This window comes from Necator americanus, chromosome V (genome assembly GCF_031761385.1).
Source record: "Necator americanus strain Aroian chromosome V, whole genome shotgun sequence".
In the NCBI taxonomy this organism is placed as follows: Eukaryota; Metazoa; Nematoda; class Chromadorea; order Rhabditida; family Ancylostomatidae; genus Necator; species Necator americanus.
The window spans coordinates 11,590,147-11,616,505 of NC_087375.1; the positions used below are offsets into that span (position 1 = coordinate 11,590,147).

At 40.6% G+C, this 26,359-nt stretch overlaps 2 protein-coding genes across 2 annotated transcripts; one reads left to right on the plus strand and one right to left on the minus strand.

Annotated features, from left to right (window-relative positions):
* Window positions 1-632: 632 nt before the first annotated feature.
* On the plus strand, window positions 633-17,414 carry RB195_013568 (uncharacterized protein; the record flags this gene model as incomplete). The annotated part of the gene is made up of 53 exons (XM_064203454.1): window positions 633-689; window positions 981-1,118; window positions 1,191-1,331; window positions 1,708-1,864; window positions 1,918-2,023; window positions 2,244-2,323; window positions 2,649-2,753; window positions 2,819-2,917; window positions 2,990-3,093; window positions 3,537-3,600; window positions 3,688-3,762; window positions 3,833-3,951; window positions 4,531-4,598; window positions 4,682-4,766; window positions 4,853-5,023; window positions 5,089-5,229; window positions 5,285-5,362; window positions 5,423-5,566; window positions 5,638-5,767; window positions 6,018-6,135; window positions 7,853-7,982; window positions 8,509-8,645; window positions 8,913-9,053; window positions 9,115-9,193; window positions 9,618-9,728; window positions 9,857-9,928; window positions 9,992-10,102; window positions 10,624-10,689; window positions 10,753-10,929; window positions 11,249-11,313; window positions 11,596-11,743; window positions 11,805-11,921; window positions 12,033-12,169; window positions 12,518-12,599; window positions 12,858-12,994; window positions 13,051-13,180; window positions 13,683-13,771; window positions 13,821-13,923; window positions 13,982-14,095; window positions 14,153-14,332; window positions 14,385-14,525; window positions 14,591-14,704; window positions 14,767-14,898; window positions 14,984-15,076; window positions 15,556-15,675; window positions 15,726-15,848; window positions 15,986-16,051; window positions 16,117-16,218; window positions 16,334-16,413; window positions 16,464-16,569; window positions 16,635-16,730; window positions 16,795-16,944; window positions 17,340-17,414. The coding sequence occupies 53 exons, from the start codon at window positions 633-635 to the stop codon at window positions 17,412-17,414; spliced, it is 5,904 nt and encodes a 1,967-aa protein (XP_064059335.1).
* A 600-nt stretch (window positions 17,415-18,014) lies between these two features.
* Window positions 18,015-21,868, minus strand: RB195_013569 (uncharacterized protein; the record flags this gene model as incomplete). Its single annotated transcript, XM_064203455.1, has 8 exons — window positions 18,015-18,069; window positions 18,139-18,203; window positions 18,327-18,403; window positions 18,477-18,594; window positions 18,750-18,865; window positions 19,271-19,394; window positions 19,572-19,667; window positions 21,782-21,868. 8 exons carry the CDS (start codon window positions 21,866-21,868, stop codon window positions 18,015-18,017), a joined length of 738 nt encoding a protein of 245 aa, XP_064059336.1.
* Between the last annotated feature and the right edge of the window lie 4,491 nt (window positions 21,869-26,359).

Consider the following 26,359-nt stretch of genomic DNA (forward strand, 5'->3'; position numbering starts at 1 on the left):
CATCCTCCAGTTATTTTTTTTACGTGCAGAAGAGCACATCCAGAAACCTGGACATTTGGAGGTTTTTCAAAGTGAATACGAAATTCTTACTTTCAATTCTACAACATAATTTTCATTTACTTACTCCCAATTTTCCTTCCATCTTCTGGATTTTTCTTCCTGCAAGGTCAGCCGTCAGCCGCAGAACTGCCAGAATCTGGCAAATTTGGCCGCGTCCTGCTTCTGCAACGATTACTTGGGAATCATCTTCTAACCAAAGATTCAGAGGAAATCTTTAGTAAAATACGATCCGTTAGACTGTCCAGCTTTGACGTTTTTCAGCCGTTTCTCGCTGGTGTTGCCCTTTGAAACTATCTAATCCCTGACATCCTGCTGAAATTCTGGTTCAATTTCATATCCATTCACATCTGCGCTTGTCGCGACATTATGCCTCTAATATCCACAATGATTAATAACTTTGAGCGCTATTCAATGCTCGTCAACCTCTCCATTTTAAACGATTGTTCTTCTGAGCCATGTCATTGAACCACTGATCTAGGCGTTGTTTTCCTAGATAAGAATAGTATTTCTGGCGAAAATCTAGGATTTCCATTTGATTCCGCTCCATTTTCAGTCACGATATTTGAATCGGTATGGGCAGCTACGAAGACGATCCAGCGTGGCCATTTCTTCGACAATCCCAGGAGCAGGTTGGCTGACTTCTGTTTGTCGGTTTTTAGGTTTTTAAAAAGGGCCCCACCCTCCGTGCCATTTCGCCTAGTATTTGAAGTGGTTTTTTTAGTGAGATCTCTTTTCAAAAATTAGACCTGTGCTAGATCAATACTTTATAATTTGAGACCTACGGAGAGAAAAACTCTGTAATTCATCCTTATCCTCCGAATAAAGTTCGAAAAATGGAGAGATTTTGCTTAGAAAAAATCAAAGGACCAATTATTAACCGTTAAAAGTGATAATCTTGGATAAACTTTTTTTTTCTGCAGCTATTAGCAGCAACAACGAAGAAATTCGACTCGAAGAAGAATGTTTGGATTACCGACGCTGAAGAGGGATTCATTGCCGCCGAAATCAAATCGTCCAAGGGTGACAACATTATTGTTGTTACCAGCAAGGGAAATGAAGTACGATCATCTGATGAAATGTGTTGAAAATGGAAAATTTTTAGCATGAAAACAATGAGCCTTTTTTCTTAGAAGACCATTAAAAAAGATGAAGCTCAGCAGATGAATCCACCAAAATTCGAAAAAACTGAGGATATGGCGAATTTGACGTTTTTGAATGATGCCTCAGTGCTGCATAATCTTCGTCAAAGATACTTCTCAATGATGATCTACGTGAGTTCTCAGAATGATCCCTCAAAAATTTCTCCTCATCACATTTTTATGGATATGTCTGGCCTACTCCTACCATTCTACTCGTCTTGTTTTCTTATTTTTGCATATTTTGCTAGAGATTTTCGAAAATTGAATTTGATAATTTCTAATTCGATCGTACCTTCGAAACACGAATTTGCGGATCCCCTTCGTCCGCAAGCTGTAACCTCAAAGCATAGATATGGCTAGATTTAAACTAATCTGTCGGAATTTTGCTGACGGTAGAAATCACTGGAAAAATCATTCTCAAAATCACCATGTTGATGGTGATCATGAAATAAAATTTTTACACATATAAAAAAAAGTCACCAGTTGGACAACTGTCACAAGTTTTTAGACCTATTCCGGTTTGTTCTGTGTAGTCATCAATCCATACAAGCGTTTACCGATTTACTCGGAATCTGTATGCCAAATGTACATGGGAAGACGTCGTAATGAGATGCCACCGCATCTTTTTGCTGTTTCCGATGAAGCGTACAGAAATATGAAGAATGGTGAGGATATTTTAAAGTAGGTCATGTAGACACAGCCTAGTTACTCCTTCTAGATCACGAAAATCAATCAATGCTGATTACTGGAGAGTCTGGAGCTGGAAAGACGGAAAACACGAAAAAGGTTATCTCATATTTTGCGATGGTTGGAGCATCGCAAGGGTGAGTTTTGAGTTTTGAAAATAAGTGGGTGTGAAGCGAGTGACAGCGACGTTTGTACATAGAAGTATTGCTATAAAAAAACTGCTTGAGGATATTCCAGTCAGGAGAGAAATTTCATATCGTATCAATCAGTCATGGCAGAAGATTTTTTCTCATATAGAAAATCCGCGATTATTTAATAGGTACATGGTAAATACAAAGCATAGACATCCTTTTTCAGCAAGAAATCCAAGGTGGATAAGGCAAATGTTTCGCTGGAAGATCAAATAGTACAAACAAATCCTGTACTAGAAGCTTTCGGTAGGTCAATCGAAATTAGTGAAAGCGATAAATTATAAAAAAAAGTAAATTGTGCTCGCATTAAAGTGAACAGTAGGCGAATTTCAATGTTCATTTCATACGTTTTTATATAGTATACAAAAAATGCAAAAAAAAAAAATTCTACAGGATATGATTGCGGAATTGCAGAAAACGCCTTCGGACGTTATTTGTAAATAACTAAGAGAAAAGGAAAAAAATCGAAGTCTTTCAGTTTTTCTTGTTTAATGTGCAGAATTCCAAATGCTTAACGTTCAGAAGGGAACTAAAAAGTATTTTTAAAAAAAGCAATATTAATTTACTCCAGGTAACGCAAAGACTGTACGTAACAACAACTCTTCTCGTTTCGGAAAATTCATCCGTATTCACTTCAACAAGGCTGGAAAAGTTGCCGGAGGAGACATTGAACATTGTTAGTTAATTTTATTTCTTTATCGATCGTGAATCGATATAAAACTTTTATCGAAAGCAATTCAGATTTGCTTGAGAAATCGCGAGTGATCAAGCAAGCTCCGGGAGAAAGATGTTATCACATTTTCTATCAGATGTATTCGGGAGCAGTCAAAGGATTGAAAGGTGGACCGTTTAGGAGTTCTTGAGCGATATCGATTCCATTGATTACTGTTGATCATAATGTTGAAATTTCAGAGAAATTGATGCTGACTCGTCCGCTCAAAGAGTACCATTTTGTCGCTCAAGCTGAGATAACTATCGATGGTGTAGATGATCAAGAGGAAATGCTCATGACGGATGTGAGTAGATCAAACTAGGATAATTAAGGAAAGATCGAAGAGTTGGAAAAGGGATTTACGAATTGTCTTCAGATCCACTTTCAAAGTTCCTAGCTTCTATACTGCCTACCGCTAAGGCAGAAGAGGTCCCCATCGTTTTCCTGTCCCTTACAGAGAACCACCTCATTGTCTCTGACGAAACGATTCAGTTTGTAAAAAAAAATTCTCTGTTACTCTGGATTCCCTTTGTCCTCCGCACTGTCTAAGAGATCATCTCACCAAAACTTTCGCGAAACCCTTCGTAGATACGGTAGTCATATAAATCCGCTAACTATAACCTATAAGTACGCATACTATAGCCAATAAGTATTAGAGTTACTTCAATACAACATACCTTGTAGATTTGCTAGTACTCAACAGGTTTATTTTGTATTGAACAGAAAAATCATTGTGAAAAAATTCAGGAAGCTTTTGACATCATGAAATTCTCCCAACGAGAAAAAGATGAACTGTTCGCGATTACTGCAGGCAAGTTCTCTTTACTTTCTTAATTTTTAGCTTTTAGTTTTCCATAGTGGTACCAGCTGTTTGGTTACTTCTTAAGATATGATTTAGGTATTATGCACATGGGTGAATTGACATTCAAGCAAAGACCACGAGAAGAACAAGCCGAACTGGATAATGGAAAAGGCAAATAATCTTCCCAGAGTTATCTCCTTGTCCAGGATTTTCATCACTTTTTCAATAGATTAAATTTCAGAAGGTGAACTAGCTTGTAAGTTATACAACGTCGACTACGAGAAATTCATCAGTTCGCTGCTAAAACCACGCGTTAAAGTCGGAACAGAATGGGTGAATAAAGGGCAGAATCTGGAACAGGTTGGTACTCGTGTAAGATAGGTGTACGTGATTGCGTCCTCGGTGTGTTTTAAAGGCAGCGTATCAGGATAGTGACTTGGTACGGGAACGTTAGAGAAAACGCAGGGTTTGTGTCGTACATTCGGAAACTATCGTGGCCCTGCCCAATCCCACATAGTCGTCCTGAAAAACGCCGTGGGAACCGCTTTATTTCCTACGACGTACGCCGAAACGCGCTCTCTTGTACACGATCTGGTCCCCTCAGCAGTCGTTTCACTTCTTTTATTTGAATAAACTTAAAGACTACATTAACCTTCGACCACTGGTCCGTGAATGCGGCGCGTGCAGAGGGTGGTGCGCTGCAGCCGATTGTGTAGGAAAGAACCCCATCTTCCCCCTTTTTCCTACGACGATTAGGGGAAGATGAGCAGAGCCACGCTCTTCCGTTTCCGTACTCTACAACTCAAACTCTACTTTTTCCCAGCGGTTTCTGTACTACCCCGATTTCGTGATACCCTGCCATTCGAGCACTTATTCGCTGAATTAAATCTAGAAACCTCGATTCCGAATATTTCTCGACTATGACTTTGCGAATTTCAGGTCAACTGGGCAGTTGGTGCTCTCGCAAAGGCGCTGTATGCACGAATGTTTACCTGGCTTATTAAGAGGTCCACTTCATCATCATATCGCTTAGATAACTGAGAAATATCAAAATTCTTTCGAACTTTCAAATGGTTCTCTCTTGTTTAAGGTGTAACAAAACTTTGGATGCCCAAGATTTGTCCCGTGACTTCTTCATCGGAGTTTTGGATATTGCTGGTTTCGAGATTTTCGATGTAAATTTCAAATCTTTCGTGCACTCCAGCAAGAAGGATGGGAATGTTCCGAGAAGGGGTGGAGGTTAAACTTGATCTTATTGCAGCACAACTCGTTCGAACAACTCTGGATCAACTTCGTCAACGAGAAGCTCCAGCAATTTTTCAATCACCATATGTTCGTGCTCGAACAGGAAGAATATTCTCGTGAAGGAATTCAGTGGGAATTCATCGATTTCGGTCTCGACCTGCAAGCATGTATAGAGCTGATCGAAAAGGTAAGTAGGAGATGCAAAGGACTCCTTGCTCTCTATCTTTTCCTTCGGGAATCCCGCAATTGCAGCCTTTGGGCGTAATTTCCATGCTTGACGAGGAGTGCATCGTTCCGAAGGCTACCGATTTGACATTTGCGTCGAAGTTGAATGACCAACACCTTGGAAAACATCCGAATTTCCAAAAGCCACGCCCACCGAAGGGAAAACAAGTAGGCCAAGCAGCTAGGCGGCACCCGATCCCTGTCCTCTACACGGTTTATTCAGGCTGATGCACATTTGGCTATCGTCCACTATGCAGGTACGGTACGCTACAATGTAAATGGATGGTTGGAGAAGAACAAGGTAGATACACTCTCTCGCTTATGGAGACTTAAACCTTATCGTACTCCGGCTTATCTTCAGGACCCACTCAACGACACAGCAGTCACGGTGTTGAAGGGGAACCAAGGCAATCAATTAATGAGTGAGCTCTGGGCTGACTACAACACTCAAGAAGACATTGCTGCTGCCTCATCGCAAGGGAAGAAAACTCCCGGGAAGAAGAAGGTATTGTAACTCCGGAGACGTCTCTGTGGTGTTTTTTTCTTCTTCCTGATAGCACAACGATTGAAATTCAGGGTAAATCTGCATCATTTATGACCGTATCAATGATGTATCGTGAATCGCTTAATAATTTGATGCATATGTTGAATCAAACACATCCACATTTCATCCGATGTATCATTCCCAATGAGCAAAAGAAGAGCGGTAAGTATTGGGGTTTTGACTCTACTTACAATAATGCACGTCCGACATTGTACAATATGATTAGAGTAAGTTTGAACCCATTTAAGAACTTAGGGTAAGAATTATCTAAGTTCAAAATTTAGTTTTTTGCGCTTAGCGCACGCAGCGCAATACTAATTCACAGACTTCCGAAAGGGATATTTTCGCTAATTTCCACATTTGTTCACCACGAAATCACCTTTCCCCATGTTTGATGAAAATCGTTATCTAGGAGTTATCGAGGCAAATTTGGTGCTAAATCAGCTGACGTGTAACGGTGTACTGGAAGGAATCCGTATCTGCCGTAAAGGTTTCCCCAATCGTATGCCCTATGAAGACTTTAAGCAGAGGTATGTCATTAGCACTTGATATTCATGATTATCTTTGAGAATAGTACAAACATATTTGAGAGAAGGAATAATGTGTAGTCAACACTCCCCTATTTTGAACTGTACTTTTGGGCGCAAAAACTTTTGTAGCTTTACCGAGTTTAAGTGCCAAACGACTTTACCAAGCTTAAGTGCCAAATGACGTCTGCGTTCAAGAGGCGTTTGAGGAGGTAAAGTTCATCAATCGACAGGTGACGGAAGTGAGTAGCTGGAGTCACTCGAGAGCACTAAAACCTACGCAGTAGTATTCGAGAATCCGTGGCATGGATGCTAAAGCTACTAAGAGAAAAAAAGGAAGATAGAGCTGGATATATAGTTGGGTTAAAACGACATGAAGCACGCTAGAGCTGCGTCATCAGTTGCAGTCGAAGCGGCGTGGTAGAGACAGCAGTTGGAATCGCGAGCTCCAGGCATGGACGGTGTTGGCGAGGGTCCTCCCGCGATCCTAACCGTTACGCTCAACCGTGTCGCTAACGCGGCTGAGTTGACTGATGAGAGTTGAGAGCTGGTTGACTCCGGGACGCCCCCATACTGTCGAAGACTTCGCCACTCTCGAAGCTGTCAAAGAGAACCCGGAGATCAACAACCGCAGTGTTGCGACGAGACTCGGGTGTAGCTATTCAACAGTCGTCAGCCGCCTCCAGGCCCTCGGCTACAGAAAAGTGCTGGCTCGACGGATCCCTCCCACTTTGTCGGATGACAACCGGTTCAACCGGGTGTCCATCTGTCATTTTCTCCTTCTTTGCGCGCACCGAAGGGAGTTCCTTGAAGATCCTATTACTGGAGATCAGAGTGGGGTCCTCCACGACTCTCTCGCGCACCGTGCCGTGTGGCTTCCCCGAGTAGAAGACCCGCCGACGCAAGCCAAATCGGACCTGCAGCCCAATGATTGTCTCTTTTGTTGCTTCTGGGATTCGGGAAGCTGTTTTATAAGTCGTTCCCACAAGGCCACAGCGTCACCGGTTCCATATACGCTAGTCAGCTTCAGAAGATAAAATCGGCCGTTGGAGAAGAACGACCGAGAGGAGCTTCGGTGCACCTCCTCCACTAACGCTAACACTAACGCTAGGCCCCAAGTAGCTAAGAAGACCCATGAAGAACTGGAGGAGTTAGGCTGGGACACGGTGCCTTATCCTCCTCCCCCTATCTCCCGACCTTGCCTTCTCAGACTACTATTTCTTCCGGCCTCTCAAGGCTTTCCTAGCTGAGAAAATCTTCACCAAGAATTAGAACTCGAAGAAGTCGAACGGGCGGTCAGCGACTTCTTCGACTCCCGGTCCCCCCAGTTCTGGGAGAAAGGGATCGCTGACCTGCTCATGAGGTGGGACACTGTTGTAATTAATGGTGGTGATTATAATTTTATTTAATTAATTTCATTTAAGAGAGAAAAAAAAAAAAAAAAAAAAAAAAAAAAAAAAAAAATTATAACTTCCAACAAAACCGAAAATGCCCTGAGAGATGCTCTCCACAATCCGCGTTTGACAGCTGAGAACGACTCTTGTGCACCAGGAACGATTTTTTTTGCGCTCCAAGTGCATTTGGAGTACAATGGGCTACAATTTGGCCTCTCAGCAGTTAAATAAGGATAAATGAAATCTAAAGTCTGAAAAAGTGATCTTGGATATAACATGGTCATTTGCGGATAATCCATAAGAATAAATGCCTTACTTATTTTTAGATATGCACTGCTCGCTGCTGATGCCGCTAAGAAAGGAAAAACGGACAAGGAGGCCGGTGAGAAAATCGCCGATGAACTTATCAAGAAGGGTGCCATCAAGGTCGAGGAGTTCCAATGTGGTCTCACCAAGGTGCTGAGATGAGATTACTAGAGAAAATTGTTGTGTGCATGCCTTACTTTACTTTTTATTAACTTTCCAATCCTTTCTCGTTGCAGTGTCGATTCATTTTTTTATCTCTTGTTTTTCCATAACCCAATTTTCCTAACATCCTTCATCTACTACAGAGAAGATGCACGGTGTGGAATATTTCATCTTCTGATGGAAATAACTGATTCGAAGAAAAGTGAGAGGTCTGCTTCTGCTTCTCCATACATTCTGTTATGTTTTCATTAGTGATACACTCAGCACGCTGTATTGTTACCGTAACTCTCCGTAGTTACAATCGTTAAACATTAACTCGATCCTTATCTTCTACGTGAACGTGACTTTCTGTCATTTCCTACCTTTTGTTCCACTAATGACGTAGTCAGTTTGAAAAAAGAGTGAAACGATTTGAAATGAACTTGAATCGCGCGGTAACGCTCATAAATGTGAAGTCTCAAGTGGCTTTCATCGAACGCTGTGAGTAAATATTGAATTTCTCGGCAAATTCCAGGTGTTTTTCAAAGCTGGTGTACTCGCTCATCTCGAAGAATTGCGTGACGAAGCATTGACGGTGATCATTACCAAACTGCAATCCACATGTAGACACTATTTGGCTATGTGCGATTATAAACGTAGACTGGATCAGAAGTGAGTGTTTTATGCAACCGCAGGTTATTCGTACATGTGACAAACATAGTTATTGATGAACTGGCAAACATAGTTGCTGACTGGTTGTGTTACTCCATTTCATGTCTATGTTTGGGGTGGGGGGAGGGATCCGAGGATGCGTATCAGAACAGCACAATATAGAACAGAACAATGGGTGCCCACTGGGCCGCACCAATCACAGTTGCAACCAGTCACATTGCATTCAAACACAGAGCTTTTTGACCGTAAACGACTCGAGCATTCCAGAGTTGGTCTACTAGTTGTTCAACGCAATGTACGTGCATGGTGCACGCTACGCACTTGGCATTGGTTCAAGCTCTACGGTCGTGTCAAACCTCTCATCAGAGGAAACAAAAAGGATGAAGAGATGGAAGCATTAGCTAAAAAGTAGGTAGTTAGCAAGTACAACTAGTTAGTTCTACCAGTGATATTCTCCTCGATTTTGTAGGCTTAAAGAGCTTGAAGAGAGCCATCAAACTGAAGAACGCAAGAGAAAAGATTTGGAGGCGGAAAACGATCGTCTTCAGGTAAAGCTTTACAGAATTCGAAGTATTGGAAAAAAGCTTAGAAGTCTGTTGTTATTTATATTTCGTTGGACATCAAGTAAAGAGAACAGATTTTACTTTTAACGAAAAATACCAGGTCCGAAGTATTTGCACCTTCATCTCACACTATGAATTAATCCACACTATTTTTTTTGTATCGTCTAGTGTAATTTTTAATTGTGTTTGGCACTTAGTTCCGACCAACCAAAGATCGAAGCTCCACCCATAGGTGACGCAGTAATACTGTAGACTGGCGAATAAACTCCTTGAAAGAAAAAAAAAAACTTATCTTTTCAAAATATTATTATTAAAGGCATGGAACTATTTGAAAACATACACTATAATACAAGTTAGACCAAAATAGGTTACTCTGCTCGATGAAGAACTTGAATTCGGAACTTTTTAGGCAGAGAAACAAGAACTTCTCATACAATTAGAGCAGGAACGAGATGGAAACGCTGAAATCGAGGAGAGAAGCGCTAAGCTGCTGGCACAGAAAGCAGATGTAGAGAAGCTGGTGAGTTCTCATAGTTCCAATTGCAATATTCGTATGTTTACAGTCATTCGTTTATGCCAATCCTAACTCTAAAAGAACACAATGGATTAGGTGAGCCATTAAAAAAGAATGATGCACACGTATTGCAGAATGCTGATCTCAACGATCAACTGGCTGATCAAGAGGATAGAAACGCTGCCCTTACTAAGGCCAAGAAGAAGGTGACTAACGAATAAATAATCCTCTTACTAATAAATAAATAAATAAATGAACTAAGATTGCAGATGGAACAAGACAACGACGCTCTCAAAAAAACCATATCTGAACTAGAGACGACAATCAAGAAGCAGGAGCAAGAGAAGCAGGGCAAAGATCATCAAATTCGAAGTTTGCAGGTGAGAGCTTAGAGGAGTACGTTTCTACAGTTGTGGTTGGCAAATTGTTCAAATGGGTGACCGCGTCTACCGCTATGTGCTCCTATAAGCTGCTCATATGTGCGATAGGGAGAAGCCGGACCCTCCTCAGGAGAAGGGGGTTTAGCTCATAGGGTGCAGCTCAAGTGAAGTTGATCCTCTCGCCTACCGTCCAAAGGGGAAGGGGGTAATTTCGCCAACCGTTTAAAAGTGAAGGAGGTCCCTTCCCGGGGTCAGAGCACCGGCTCTGTCTATCGCATCTATGAATCTGCTTAGGACATGCTCTCTTCCCTGCCCCAGTGAAAGGTCCATTGCTTGCTTTTCAGATTTAACTTTGACTACATACACAAGAAAGTAAGCACGTTATTGTTCTTAGCACAGTTATTGTTAGAACAAGCTACAGCTGAGGTTCAGTTAAAACGAAGGAAAAAATGAGCCGCTCGATAGCTTTAAAGTAGGACAAAGATATAATAAGATAGACAAGAAAAACAGGAGATTTGCAGGATGAAATTGCATCACAAGACGAAGCAATCTCCAAGATTAACAAAGAAAGAAAAAATCAAGAAGAAGTGAGTAGTTCAGAATTTTCTGTGAAGCTGGGTGTGCGGTCATAATAATTTCTGCACTTGTAGGTGAATCGTAAGCTTCTCGACGACATACAAGCACAAGAGGACAAGGTGAACCATATCAATAAGGTGAGGGCAAAGTTGGAGTCAACACTAGATGAGGTGGAGGATAGTCTGGAACGAGAAAAACGAAATCGACAAGATGTTGAGAAGCAGAAGCGTAAGGTGGAGGGAGAGTTGAAGGTGGGTGGCCATAGATTACGATCATCAATAGATGAAGAATCGAAACAGAATCAAAAGGTTGCTTGTTTCAATTACTAACGGTTTTCGAACCTTAGTCCTAGTCTTTAGACTTTCTTATACGAGTGGTTGCACTCCTAACGTTTATTTTTGTCGATACGTATAACTCACCCTTTTTGGTGGGAGAAGTTGCGGCTTCCACCTCTCTGCTACAGGATGAGCTCCAATTTCTCTACGCTCGACAATTTCAGACTTCCATAGTTTTAACTTTCATAATCATAGGTGTATATTAGTAATGTCTAATGCTTAACCGTACTTGCAGATTGCCCAGGAAACTATCGAAGAGATTACCCGACAGAAACATGATCAAGAGAATTTATTAAAGAAGTAAGAATAAATTATATTTAAATGCACAGTAATGCAACCGAACAATGTGTTCTAGCAATAGAGTTGTAATAGCAGAATGTTCTGCAATTTCGCAGAGATATGTATATATACATGTATATATATATATATATATATATATACATATATACATATAAACATATATGGATACATATATATATATATACATATATATATACATATATATTGAATTACGTCTCACCTAGTAAAAACATTCTTTCCATGTTTTGCGTCTCTGACCCACTACATCCCTTACTTGTACAGAAAGGAAGCTGAAATCCACTCGCTGACCAGCCGTCTTGAGGATGAACAATCGCTTGTTGCTAAACTTCAACGACAAATCAAAGAACTTCAGTCTCGTATTCAAGAGCTTGAGGAAGAGCTGGAGGCTGAACGTCAGAGCAGGGCCAAGGTTTGCATCGTTATCATGCTGCAAATCGTTTCTATCTTAAGGATTTTTTTTTTAATTTCAGGCTGAGAAGGGAAGGAATGAAATGCAGCTCGAGTTGGAAGAACTTGGGGATCGTTTGGATGAAGCTGGCGGTGCCACTCAGGCACAAATGGAACTGAATAAAAAAAGAGAGGCTGAGGTGAACTATACGGACTAAGAATCCCAACTAGACTAGCTATGTAGTTACATACTATGATTTTAACTGCATTTACCAGATTTCTTTCAAAGATCTAGTTTTAATTCATTCAAGTTGGCCAGTCTCCGCCGCGATCTGGAAGAAGCTGCCATCAACAGCGAAACAACCATGGCAGCTCTACGCAAAAAACATTCTGAGGGTATTGCTGAGATCACCGATCAGCTGGATACTATACAAAAAATGCGGGCTAAGTGAGTTGCCAGTATTGATTCATTATCATTCCATTCATATTTGCCCGTCATTGTTTTTCTTCCATAAATCCCTATTATCATCTGACGTATTATATTTGTAATTAGAGTCAATTATTTTTTGTTATGAGAATTGTGCATATGTACGCTAGTTACCAAATTTTTGTTACACTGGTATTTGCGTGGCAACCATTATTTCTCCATTCTCATAGTTTGTTAGCGTAAATTGATGAAAATGTCCTTTGTGGCCCATATTGCAGCCCGTATCGCAACATCTGTGACAGGAACTAAAGAACTACGTAGTTAAGGGATTCGGAGCTGGAAGAAGGACAGTTATGACATCTTTTCCAGGCTCGAAAAGGAAAAGGCACAGCAACAACGCGAAATCGAAGAACTACACTCGGCTATTGACAGTGAATGTAAACAGAGACAGGTGAGAACCACACCTTTGATGGCAATGGTCATTCCGTATAGGAATCAACCCTACTGTCAGAATTAGCCAAGGAAGCTGGAAGGGCGTTTTGTTAATTGCAGACTTCAATATTTTCTCGATCTATGGAACAAAGTACTAGTTTCTCAACAAATCTCAGAACTAAAATCACTTTGTTTTAAAAATGTATCATCAACTCTTTTGCAACTGGTTACGAGAGAAAAGAAAAATTCCGGTCTGCCTCTAACCATCTAGTTTCAGAATGTGGAGCGTCTAGTGAAACAGCTCGAGGTTCAACTCACCGATATGTCCCTAAAAAGCGACGAACAGGCGAGAACTATCCAAGAATTGACAATGTACAGGAGTAAACTGCAAGGAGAGAACAGCGAACTAAACAGGTAGGCTTACTTAGTATATAACTCCCATTCATGCAGTAACGATGCTGCCTCTCAAGGCAACTGGAAGATGCTGAATCGCAGTTGGCCGCCGTCAATCGAATAAAACAACAACTCCATGCGCAAGGTGAGGAGTCACGTCGACAACTGGAGCAAGAGACCAGAGAAAGACAACAGCTACAGATGCAAGTGAGTTGCACGAAAATCTCTTACAAGCGAATCTTGTAATAAACAAGAGTCAATAGTGTTCGTACAACGATGCTTTCAATCAGTCAATTTCAACACATCACTACTATCGCTCCAAAATAAGGGAATGTACTGTTTCTCTATTTTTCCTCTCATATTAATTCTCTGTTGAAGCATTTTTTCTCTGTTTTATTTTTATTTTTGTTTTTTTTCTCTTTTGTTTTTTTTATAGCCCTATTCTTCACAAACAAGTACAAGCTTTGTTCACGCATCATTCCTGTAGTTGGGAATGAATTGAGTTGACCGTGAAACGTGAGATGAGTGAGAATGAGATGTTTCCGCACATCCCTTGATTTTTTCAAGCGAACAAATCCCCTTTGAGACTTATTCATTCCTGTTCACCTCCTCACATCCTTATAAATTGCAAGCCTTATCTTGTTCTGCGTTTGTTCGAAGAGGGGATCATTTTTGAAAAGAAAAACGTCGTTTCCTTTTTGAATTTCAGCTATCGAATTATCAACTGGAATGCGAGCAACTGCGTGAAGCTTTGGAAGAGGAGCAGGATACAAAGACCGAACTGCAACGTCTGATCAGGTACGTCACACAAAAAAAAAGAGAAAAAAATATGATTGTGGGGATTTAGCAAGGCGAACGCGGAAGCTCAACAATGGCGTGCTCGCTTCGAAGGTGAGGGTATGAATAAAGCTGAAGAATTGGAAGAAGCAAAGCGAAAACTTGCCCACAAGGTAAGCAACTTCATAGAATTGAAGTTGTCTTTGATCAACATATATAGGACATGTTTAGGTACAAGAAATCCAGGAACAGTTAGAAGCCGCTAATCAGAAGATTAGTTCATTGGAGAAGACTAGACAGAGATTGGTGCATGAGCTTGAAGATGCTCAAGTGGACGCTGATAGGGTAACCCTTTTACACTAGTTCATTACAAAAATCTAAAGAAATGACTAGCAACTTTAGGCCAACGCTGTAGCTAATTCCTTGGAGAAAAAGCAGAAAGGCTTCGACAAGATCATTGATGAATGGCGACGAAAATGCGAGGCTCTCGTCCAGGAAGTGGAAGCAAGCCAACGGGACACCCGCGCGGCAGCCACTGAGTCGATGAGGCTGCGTAACCAGCTTGAAGAGGCAGCTGAGCAGGTAGTCATCTTCCTCAATTCCATCAATCAATAGATCAATCCCTGTTCTCTAGACCGAGGCAGTGCGTAGAGAGAACAAGGCGCTAGCTCAAGAGCTGAAGGATATCGCTGATCAACTCGGCGAAGGCGGAAAAAGCGTTCATGACTTACAGAAAATCAGAAGACGCTTGGAATTGGAGAAAGAGGAGCTCCAAGTGTGTATCGCTCCGAGAGGAAATTCGTATTCTTCTTCTAAAACTTCTCCTGTTGGATCTTTCAGCAAGCACTTGACGAATCTGAGGCAGCTCTAGAAGCGGAAGAATCGAAAGTGTTGAGAGCGCAAGTAGAAGTGTCACAAATCCGTTCCGAAATCGAGAAACGCCTTCAGGAAAAGGTTTATTCACTGTCTCAGGGTCGGGTGTGCTATTGGAAATTTCTAGAAACTTGCTTATTTAGGAGGAAGAATTCGAGAACACTCGCAAAAATCATCACAGAGCATTGGAAAGTATGCAGGCATCACTGGAGAGCGAATCTCGCGGACGGGCTGAGTTGTTGAGAATGAAGAAGAAACTAGAGAGCGACATCAATGTAAGTTTCATTCAATCAATCATTCATTCGTTTATTTATTTATTTATGCTCACTGTTCATGTTAATTTTTTGTGTTTCTATTTAGGAGCTAGAAGTCGCCTTAGACCACGCAAACAAAGCCAACAGTGATGCTCAAAGAAACATGAAGAAGTACCAAGATTCTGCGCGAGATCTTCAGGCAAGGAAATTATATTTTATCCTAAGACTGTTATATGGTAACTAGTAGCAAACCATTGTAAGACTCTCTAAATCTAGTGTTCACGAGCGCTTAGCACAATCAATGGAAATATGCTTAGATATTTTATTATTGTTATTTATTAAATTGGAGAATAAATTTCTTGTCTTCTTGCATGTACGCAAGCAGATGGACGTGTATGATTAAGAGAATGTAGTACGGTCAAAACGAAATGAAACAGGGCGCACATGCGTAAGCGGCTGCGCTTAAAGCGGCGTGGTATATACTACGGTTGTAATCGAGGTGGGACCATCACGAATTGCAGCGATGGGGGATGTTAGCAAAGGTTCTTCTACGATCTTAACCGTTAGGATCCACTACGCAGCTTCGAGTGTAGTCGCTTGCGCAACTGCACCGTGCTTCATTTCGTTTTGACCCGACTGCATGTGGCTAGACCGTACTCCAACAATTTTTATCTTTAGCTGCAACTTGAGGAAGAGCAACGTCTTCGTGAGGAAGCGAATGAACAAACATTAATGGCTGAAAGACGAGCTCAGATTGTGCAACAGGAGAAGGAAGATCTGACAGCTGCACTGGAACAGGTAATTAGTCGAAAATCATTAATCCCTCTGTGATATCACTCATTTTAAAGGCGGAACGAGCACGTCGACAAGCAGAATTCCAAGCCGCAGAGAACAAAGATACTGCTACTTCACTGACAAATACAAATGCAGCTTTGTCTGCAAATAAAAGAAAGCTAGAAGGCGACATCCAGGTACGGACGAATATTTTGTTAAGTATTTAACCTTTTTTTAGATGTAACCTTTCACCTTTCCTTGTATTTTATCTCTCTTTTCTGACTACGTTTTTTTTTGTTTTGACTTTGATTATTTTTGATGACTTGTGCTATAGCATCTCCAATCCGAAATGGAAGAGGCGCTTAACGAACTAAAGAGTGCCGATGAACGTGCAAGAAAGGTACGTACCCTATTACAAACATATGACCCGTCATAAATGATTAATGCACACTTTAATTTATTAAGAGCGCAATGGAGATTGGACGACTAAACGATGAACTGAAATCCGTGCAGGAACATTCGCAAGGTCTAGAGAAAACAAGGAAGGGACTGGAGTCGCAACTCAAGGTTTTTGCTTTGCTTTTTTAGTTCCACCCAGATTTATTTAGAGCGCTTGAACGTTGATTTTGTTTCATTTATCAGTTTCATCATTTATCTATCAAAATTATCCTTCTTTTAACAGGAAATGCAAGCACGTCTAGAAGAGGCAGAGGGCCAGTCGATGAAGGGAGGAAAGCGAACCATTGCGAAGCTGGACGCTAAGTAAAAAGACCTTGTATGTGCCTAAAAAAACCTAAGATTCGTCCTTGTAGATGCCGTGAACTAGAGACAGAATTAGAAGCAGAGGGTCGCAGACATGCCGAGGCCACTAAAAATCTTCGCAACAAAGATCGTCGATGCAGAGAATTGCAATTCCAGGTCTCATTTCTACCCAGCTTCTTTGTGGCTTGGCTCAGATCGTGCTCTTTATTGCATTATTGCAGGTAGACGAAGACAAAAAGTCCTCAGAACGTATGTACGATCTTGTTGAAAAGTTGCAGCAGAAGATAAAGACGTATAAGAGACAAGTAGAAGACGCTGTAAGCATCCATTGATTTGATCGTTGCTTTCGCTGAAGGGTCAAGTTTCTTTTTCCATTTCTAGGAAGGTCTTGCTGCCCAAAATCTCGCTAAGTATCGCCAATTGCAACATGCACTAGAAGACGCCGAGGAACGAGCAGACGCTGCTGAAAATGCGCTGGCAAAGATGAGGCTAAAGAATCGGAGCGGATCCTACAGAGCATTGTCACATTCGGTCAGTCCTTGAAGAATGCTGGCACTATTTGTTTTGATCACAGGGGCCTTTGTTGCAAGGGTTTTCGCCCCATCATCCTTTACACTATGTAGTGCTTGGACGTGTTTGAATAACTTGATAGACTAAAAGGGATGATTATTCGAATAGTCGCGTGTTTGATCTACCATGTCCAAACATCACATTTTCTTCGCAAGTTGGCATGCCGTCATCGTTGCACTGAAAATAAAGAAAAAAAGACATAGTTGACTCTGATTGGATCAATTGAGTGTGCTTGTGCGTTCTCAAAATCGAGATACGAAGAAGTTCTGAGGGCACTCCGAGCGAGAACTAATTTATAGCCTATTGTCGGACTTTTAGCGAATGTTCTTTGAAAACGTAGTATATTTTCTGTTCAGGCCTCTGCAACTGGTATGAACATGCGAAGCAATTCTCGAGGTCGTATGCTCGAAGAAGACGGTGTCGACGAGTAGAGGATTTCGTCAAGTGTACTTCATATCATTCTATGTCCATAATCAGTGCCTTGTTAACTTTTTGCAAACTGCTAATCACAAGATCCATGTTTAGTAGTGCTAGTCTCGATATCTGAAGACCGTATTTTCATTGTCATCTCACAATTTCCGCTAGCACCCCAACCACTGCAATGAGCTTTCGCACCCTGTTCTCATTATGCATATTGCTTGACTAGACCAAGTAGTTACAGTTGAAACAGACTGATTATTCCAAGGGCAATTAAACCCATGTTCCGAATAAATATATTACTTAAGTGCTACAGAGAAAAGACAATGATTGACAATTCGTCCACGCTTCCTTTGCAATGTAGCAATTTCGGAAACGCGGAGTTTGATTATTTGAAAATTGTGAAATTATGCGATTATAGGTAAGTTTCTCGGTTTTTGTGAGCGAATACGGCTAGCCATATTGTCTTTGTCTTGGTTTATTTTACTGTGGTTATTTTGTTTTACTAATTAGGTTATTTATGAGGGAAATGTTTTGGTAATCTTTATTGAAATTTTAAAATTTTTCGTCTATGGTTATTCATTATTCTATGGAAACATTAATAGATCCTTTTTTTAGTGTGCCTTCACTTTACTGTAGAATTTGTAAGATCCATCCTTAGCCTCGCAACTGAAATATGCAGAAAGTATGATACATTCAAAGCAAAATGGATAAATCTATTGAAAAAAAAAGACGTACTGGTATTCCAAGTTACCAGCTGATACTTTGCCGTTAACAGGAATCAGATCATCGACAGCTTCAACCTTGAAAAAAACCCTGTAGTACGAGGCACTTAAAATACTGTAACGAAGCTCATGATGATTTATATCTTTGCTAACTAGCTGGTGTTTCATTGATAATGAAATGTATAAATGATGCGTGCTTACACGGCATCCAGTAATTTCCACACGTCCACGCTCTTTGCAAACCTTCTCGAAATATTGGTTGTCGACCCATTTTTCACCTGGAACCAATTTATGTCTTCTTCTTTCTAGTCATTTTATATGATTACGGAAATGTGGAACTTTGTCCGAGACCTTGGTTCTTCTCTTTGCCGTTTGAATCTTTGCACTTGGCATCAACAGCTCGATCAAGCACACCAAGGGTTACCGTTCCGTTTGCGTGCTTCTTGCATTCCATTTCGAATCCGTCAACCTTGAAAAGGAATTAGGTGAAACGGTTCGCTTCACGCTAACTTTGTTTTGCCCTTCCACTTTTTCAGCGTTATAGTTTCTGTTCTGGTGCGCTTTGATGTGTGCCGTTGGTTTGTAAGAAACAAAGAATGCCGGAATGATGGCTAAGCTACTCACCGATTTCTTCTCTCCTTCCTTAATAAGAGCACCTGAAGAAGTGACGCATCCGATGAACTTTGGCACTCCATTCTCACCACATTTGAATTGGAATGATTTCTCTTGCCATTCAGAATCTAAACGACGTATGTTCTTTTTTTTTATCATTTCGAAAGAAAGGAGAAAAGAAAAAAGAAAAGTACGGAAAAGTGTGGAAATGAAGATTTGAACAGTGCATTCAAAGTGTTTCAGGCATGGGCGTGACGTGATTTTGTGTCTTTGCGATACAGTACTAATAATTATAATATTAATAAACGTATTAATAATAACAGAAAAGAGAATAATCATTTTGGATGTTGCTGTTAGCAGCACTCGTGAAACTATTAGCCCCCAAATGTACAGTATCACAAGTAGCGATTTTGAATTTCTATAGAATTACGGAGGTTTTTCGTTCAGCCTTCATTTCAGTTTGGTTCTATTCTATCTGTTTCTTTGTTTTTTTTTTCGTTATCGAACGTGATACATTCTTGGGAACAACTCACCAAAAGGATGTCCATTGCATGCAGCATGTTTGTTCATTTTTTGCTTCAGTGTAATTTGACCGCCTTCGTTCATTTTGCACTCCCATATATGGTCACCGATGTCTACTTCACCATTAACGGGTACCTGAAAGGGACTTTATGTCTTGAGAGATGTTTGCGGTGGTTCTTGTCGCGGTTCTAATATCTTGAAGTCATTTAGTCTCATTTTAGTTAATCTAGCTCCCAAAAGATGCTTTGAATCTGTTTACTAAGGATTTTTCATGGATGTTTTGAAAAGCCAAGCTTTAGCTTCTGCACTTACCACTGTCTTATCGGGAGTGACGCATCCAGAGACTTCTGTTCGCCACGATCCATTCGGGTCAATCTTGCATTTCATCTTGAACGCTTCATTTTCGGTCTGAAAAAACTCACTATGTTCTCGTAGGAGATAAGGTTTCAGATTTTCGTATTTATTATTGTTGTCCTTTAGTTATAACGAAATGAATTATTATACCACTTCAAATGTAGAAAAGCCCTGTTTATTCAACAAATTCCGTTAAGATTCGGGGATAAGCAGTTTTTAAGACATATGCTCCGTTTCAACAGCCTCGGAACCCTCTTTAAATTTTCACAACCATTTTCATCAGAATGTTCCTCAGTTCGTATCTAAAAAGCTGGAAAATTCTTGAAGCCTTTCATACTTCGAACTGTCAAGTTTGAAATATTGGTTTCAATCGGTGACGGTCATGATGTACGGATAATAAGTGGGCTAATAAATGAATGTTCATGTACGTTTGGAACTATCTGTTCACAAAGATGATTTTCTTTGTAGCTTTCCTTTCTTTTCAGTTTTGTTTCATCGGGAAAGATTCGCAACACCTGTGGATGCAGTAGGAGCACATCAATTCTTCGATTTGTCACTGTTTGATATTTTTTGCCAACAGGTTTCGGATGGAGACATTGGGAGAATTGTTCGTTTTAGTTGTGTAACATGAGAAAGTGACCGACTGCAGTTTTTAGCCATCAGTTTTCTCAGAGACGAAATTAGTCCAGGATTTCACTTTTCTTCGTTGTTACACCAATTACTAAAGAACCATTTCCCGGTATCCGCATTAAAAGAAACAAATGTGACGTTAGTTTCTCCAGGATTCTCTTTCCTTGAGAGAAATTTTATGCTCTTATTTTGTGCATGGCGTAGCTACTTTTTTATGAGTTCACAAACATCCAAACTGTTTCGAAACTCATCGAAGTATCAAGAGAATACAAGATGCCGCTCTGTCTCACTTTCATCGACTTGCAGAAGGCCTTCGACTCAGTAGACGCAGAAGCAATCATGGAATTCCTGGACTACCAAGGAATTCCTACTTAATACACAAAGGTAATTCGAGAGCTGTACAGTAACTTCACGACCGGAATTTCGCCATTGTACAAGAATATCATCATCGAAGTGAAAAGAGGTTTCCGGCAGAGTGACACAATTTCACCTAAAACATTCACCGCAACTTTCGAGAACGTATTGCGATGATTGGAATGAGACGACAAGAGAGTGAAGATTGATGGTCAGCGAACGATCCCATCAGCACTTTGCTGATGGGATCGTTCTGATACCATCTAGCATCAGCCAAGCGGAATGAATGCTGACCGAATTCGACGAAACATGTGGATGCATCGGTCTTCAGCTAAATCTGCAAAAGACGATTTTCATGTGCAACGGATACGTCTCGGATGCCCCATTCACGCTCAACGGAACGAACATATCCTAATCCACCAGCTACAGTTATATGGGTTGGGAAATGAATATGAATAATTACCTGACCTCCGAGCTGGGCAGAAGGAAACGAGCGGCTCGGGGAGTGTATAAGAGCATCGAGGAGTAGTGCAGAAGATCAAGCACATCCGGCTTCGTGCTCACCTCTTCTACTCCACCGCACTTCCTGCTTTGACCTATGCTCTAGAAACGTGGGCACGTCGCAAGCAGGAAGAAAATACGATGAGCGTCATTGAACGCGCAAATGAAAAGGTGATGCGAGGAGTATCCCGCTTCACACAAGTGGAAGAAGAGATTCGAAGTTGTTTCCCAGGTCAGCGATCAAAGATTAGAGACGCAGCTGCGTTTGCAAAGGGAAATAAAATAAGGTAGGTAGGGTATGTGATGTGCTTCAACGACAACAGTTGGACCGAAGCCGTGAGTGACTGGGTTCCGCACGATATTAAGCCCACTGCACGGAAGTCGAAGTCGCCGACCCTATAGTTAGACTTTTTCACAAATTCCTTCGAAGAAAATTCTGATAATCTTGTTTCTCATGTGAAAAGAGGAGCCACTGGGCGATTTCACACGGAATTGGAACAAATGAGAAAATTAGTGGCGCACGCTTGGCTAGTTCCAAGAACAAAGGGAGTCAAGGTAATCAAGATAACGTGAACACAATTCTAAAGGTGATGTCTATAATCACAGACTTTCTTCTACCCCTTTTCTACCTTTTGTTTTCAGAAAAATGAAAGGAGCTTTTCTGCGCATATTTGAAAACTCACCCATTCCTCTTCATTCTTATAGGTTTTCCCCTTGAACTGGCATGCTAGAGCTCCACCCAAACACAAGCAAATGTAAAGGAATTTCATGCTGGAAAGAGACAACACTCAAACTGCCAGTTTTGATCATACTAAAAAATACTGTGTGCAAACGGTACGTGATAAGCCAGATCAGCTGCGATATGCCAAAACATGACGAATTCGTGACGACATCCACGCAATACAATACAATAAGAATAGGAAGTGGAAAATCTCATCTTCATGTTCATTAATCTACATGTAAAAATCGATAAATATTAAGACTAATTTTTTGTCCTTGTTCGTGGTGGCTAACCTGTGTCAACAGTTTCCCCCATAGCGCTCTTAGTACATAAGGGATCGCGGCGAACGAACGTAAAATCCTCGTTGTAAGTGTGGGCGATTTAAAAATATAAATGTAACAGATTAGAAAAATAGGTTCAATCTAAAAAAAAACAAATAAAATAAAATAAAAAACGGCAATACTATAGTAATAATAGGAAGTAAATTGGGTACCAGGCTTGTCTGCGAGGATAAAAAACACCGAGTTGATACACAACTACAAATTGAGTAGTCCAGCCTCCAAGTTATTGTATAGGCTAGTTACGCGTTCGTAAACCTCAAACGATTCCGAATTACTGTGAACGCGGTGGCGCATCCCAAGCGGATTGGTTAATGCCGGACCCTTTATCCTTTATCCTTTTGATATCTCTACCGTAATGGACAACAACAATAACTCGATTAATATCCCATTGAGGTTGAACGTTACCATGTAAGCTGCGCTGTACACATGCAGGCAGTTACGTAACTTGTGAAAATTTATTGATGCAACTCCCACTAGGACGATTTTTGATTCTTTTTCGTGTATTTGTCGCGATTAACCTATGGCTAGTGCTTGACAAAACCTTTTACTTCGAAAGCAGTTGTTTTGACGTTTTTTTTAGTTTTGAGAATTGGGATTACTCATTGGTCAATGCTGAAATTTAAGTGGGTATTTACATTTTTGCCCAATCCTGATTTATCTTACGGAAGTTAGGACTTGGAGAAAAACAAGAAGTGCAGTTGATAGACGTGAGTTCACCTGAGCGATGATCTCAATTAATCAGCTGTACTTTTCCTTCAAAGCGAAAAATTCGAGCAACTGGTATCGGAATAATTCTTGCAGAGGCAAAACTCTTTGAAGTAAACAAAACTGGAGTTGCTGTAAATCAGCTGTTTCAATTCAAGAAAAACGGGGATAAATCTTAAGGAGAATGAGATTCTTCAATAATGGTCGTACAGCTGACATTGAGTTAAAAATAGGCGAAGAAAGAAGCAAAGAGCAGTTTGTTCAAAATGTTATAGGTGCTGAGGAAGTTGTTGTGTAAAGAGATTTCAACGAATGAGATTGCAAACTAACGTAGGATGTGGCAGAAGGCATCCACTAATTCACATCCAGTATTCTAATTGAATACGACATGAGATGGATTAATGCGCGCAACAAAACGCTAAAGAAGATGGAGAATCTCCTCTAGACGTTTTGCAAAGATTTGGTGGGCCGTCTTTGCTCAATAATACTTCGAGAACATGTGTTATTTTATTATTTTATTTATTTCGAAGAGTTTTTTCTGTTACCTTTTGTTGTTCGTTGAAATGGTTTTTCTGAATATTTTTTTGCTTGAAGAATATTCGTCTTTCATTTGGCAATTTATATTGGGGAAAAACGAAGTGGTGGTAGGATGGATAGAAGGGAAAAAGATGAATAAGATTGAAACGTAGCCATAGGATCTTTAACTCAGATTCACAAGTAATTTACCCTGGAAGTGATGATACTTGTGGATAACCACATCAAGCCTATTGCTCCGATAGTTATCAGTTTTTTTTTTTGCGCTTGGAAGTATGTGGGGAATTCATAGCAACTCAATGTGATTAGCATCTCGAAAGCTTCAATGTAGTTGAATCTTCTAGGACTCTTGAAGGGATTCATATCTTATTTTTTCTCTTGAGATTTCCAGGATTTCTCTCCAAAACAAATCAGTAGCAACTCTGAAATTTCGCGCTGTTTTCTCTACGTAGCTAATGATTTTTGTAACAAGTTTAGAAGATGTAGAGTTCTCACGCAAGTCGGGTACCAATTTATCTGCCTCGGAGTGATCAAAAACTTAGTTGGCTCCGGAGCGATTTTGAGCTATTGACCGTGCAATCACTCTTGACCTGGATCCTTGTTTTTCGCAAAAATGATGCACTTGACTGATGAGCGTGTCCTTAAAATGCCCGCAACGATCCCACATTAAAGTGATAGCGATTGTTATTGACATTAATTAACTAGAACGAAGAGATCGGATAGCCTATTTGAGATGAAAAAGAATCCAGAAAACGTAATGGGATTTGGAGCTTTAGAACACTGCTAGTGGTCAGCTTTTTGGAGAACTTCCTCTGTATTTCCCGAGTTGCCGGGACGATCCTCCAAAACAGATAGAATAAGGAGATATGGGGAGTAAAATCTAGCGTGAAGATATGGGGAGTAAAATCTAGCGTCTTCCAGGCTCGTAATGGATAAATATCTTCACACTAAAATGAGGTACAGTTGGCTGAGTCATTTCACTTTTGTGCAATATTTTTTGAAAGTTATGTATTTACATACGTGTTTTAAATAAGGCTTTTCAAAAATTGTACGCTAACTTGAATCATATCATATCATAATCATATGTTATGCAGCAGAGTAGCATGAAAAAACTTGATTTTTGGTGTAATATCGCATCAGTGGTTGCCTACAGAGCCGCACAATTTTTAAAGGATTCTTTCCAAGGAATTTCTGATGTTTCTTTTTTAGAGTTTGGCGGAATTTAGGAGGTAGCTTACAATTCTTACAACGAAAACACCAAACACGCCTTACGAATCCAGGAATCGCAGAGTTGTGCTTGCTCAAAGAAGCAACTTTTTAAACTGATAGCGACAACAAAATTAAACCGTGTGAAGGGAGTTCCTCATATGTGTACAGAGTTGTCTCGTTTGCCAGACTAAGTTCTGGTTCCGATGTCTCTTATTTCTAGTTCTGCAGGGTGGGTTTTCGCTACAACTCTTAAAAATTGCACTCAGAACTTCATGTACTGCCGGGAAGAACCCGAGATGGGAATTTTTTGGACTGCTACCTCCAAATGCATGCGTCCGAGTGGGTGCGCACCTGTGCGACGCCGCAAACCATTCGAGCCTGAAGTTGCGGTCAGGCGGGTGCCACGTTGCGCAGGCGCTTACTGTAGATTCATCGGGGACGAATCCACGGAAATGAAGAAAATGTATGGGAATTTGCTTCTTACTGTATAATATGATACTTGGTCATTTTGAAATCAGCAGAATTTGGGCAAATCGTTGGATAAGAATAGTATGCATTAGTAAGTTCGAAGCGATGCGGTACTCTTATCCACATGCCAGTATTGAAAGTGTACTACTGATCTTTAAGGTTTATTTTCGCTTAAAGGCATCTCCCCACAAATCTGAGGTGGTGCGGATTTCAGGTGGATTATATGACATTCGTATATTCGTAGATTATGGAGGGAGAGGAGGGATGAGGGGGGGGGGGGGTGACTCCGTCCATTTCTTCCTAATTTCCGTAAAAAACGGCCCAGAAGATATGGCTTCGAGCGTTCTGGAGCGCTATTTTCTACAACGAGTTCGATTAGAGCGCACCAGCCGTGTGCACGCGCCGCATCTTCCGGACCGTTTTTTACGGCAATTACGAAGAAATGGACGGAATCACCCCCTCTCCATAATGTACTATCCCGTATAAGAATACTCCACCTGAAATCCGTACCACCTCAGATTTGTGGGGTGATGCCTTTAAGAATTGATTTAAGAGACTATTTCTGCTGGAGATAAATAGAGGTGTGCGGTCAAATAATCGAAAACCACAACCACAGAGGATTGTGGAAGAGATTTGAAGTTTAAAGAAGATTCTCTAGGAGAAAACGGGATCAACGAGAGCATATTAACCATCGCAGTACAGAAACACATACGCGCACATGTCCGCCATCCCGTTGGAGGTCATTCTCGCAAGGCGTAACCGCTACCACTTTACAATTATTATTCGACCAAAACTGTATGGAATCGAAAATTTTTCAGCAGGAACCGGTTCTCGGCGGATGTGATCAGGATACGATTTCATGGACAAATGCAATTACAAGGACATTTGTTTGAGTAAGTGTAGAGAGTAAAATAGTGACATGAATTGGAACAAAACGTGACTTGAGATGAAAATCCATCGTCGTAAAAGTGCTGTTGAAATATCGGTGAAACTGGAAAAGTGCGCCAATTTATTTGCACTTGAGTATAATAGTAATTTGTACCAAGCGACTGCCTTCGAATTTCAATTAATTCTTCTGGAGTAAACCTTGAAACATGGAATATATATGTATGAAAATAAAGTAATGAGTGAGTGAATGAGATAGACAAATACATATTTATTCATTACATCTTTCCCAAATACCCACACAAACACTTACTACAAATTTCCCAGATGCACTGAATATTGAAATAATGAAATTATATGGAATTCTTCAGGAGTTCACAGAAACTATGGCAGCTGAG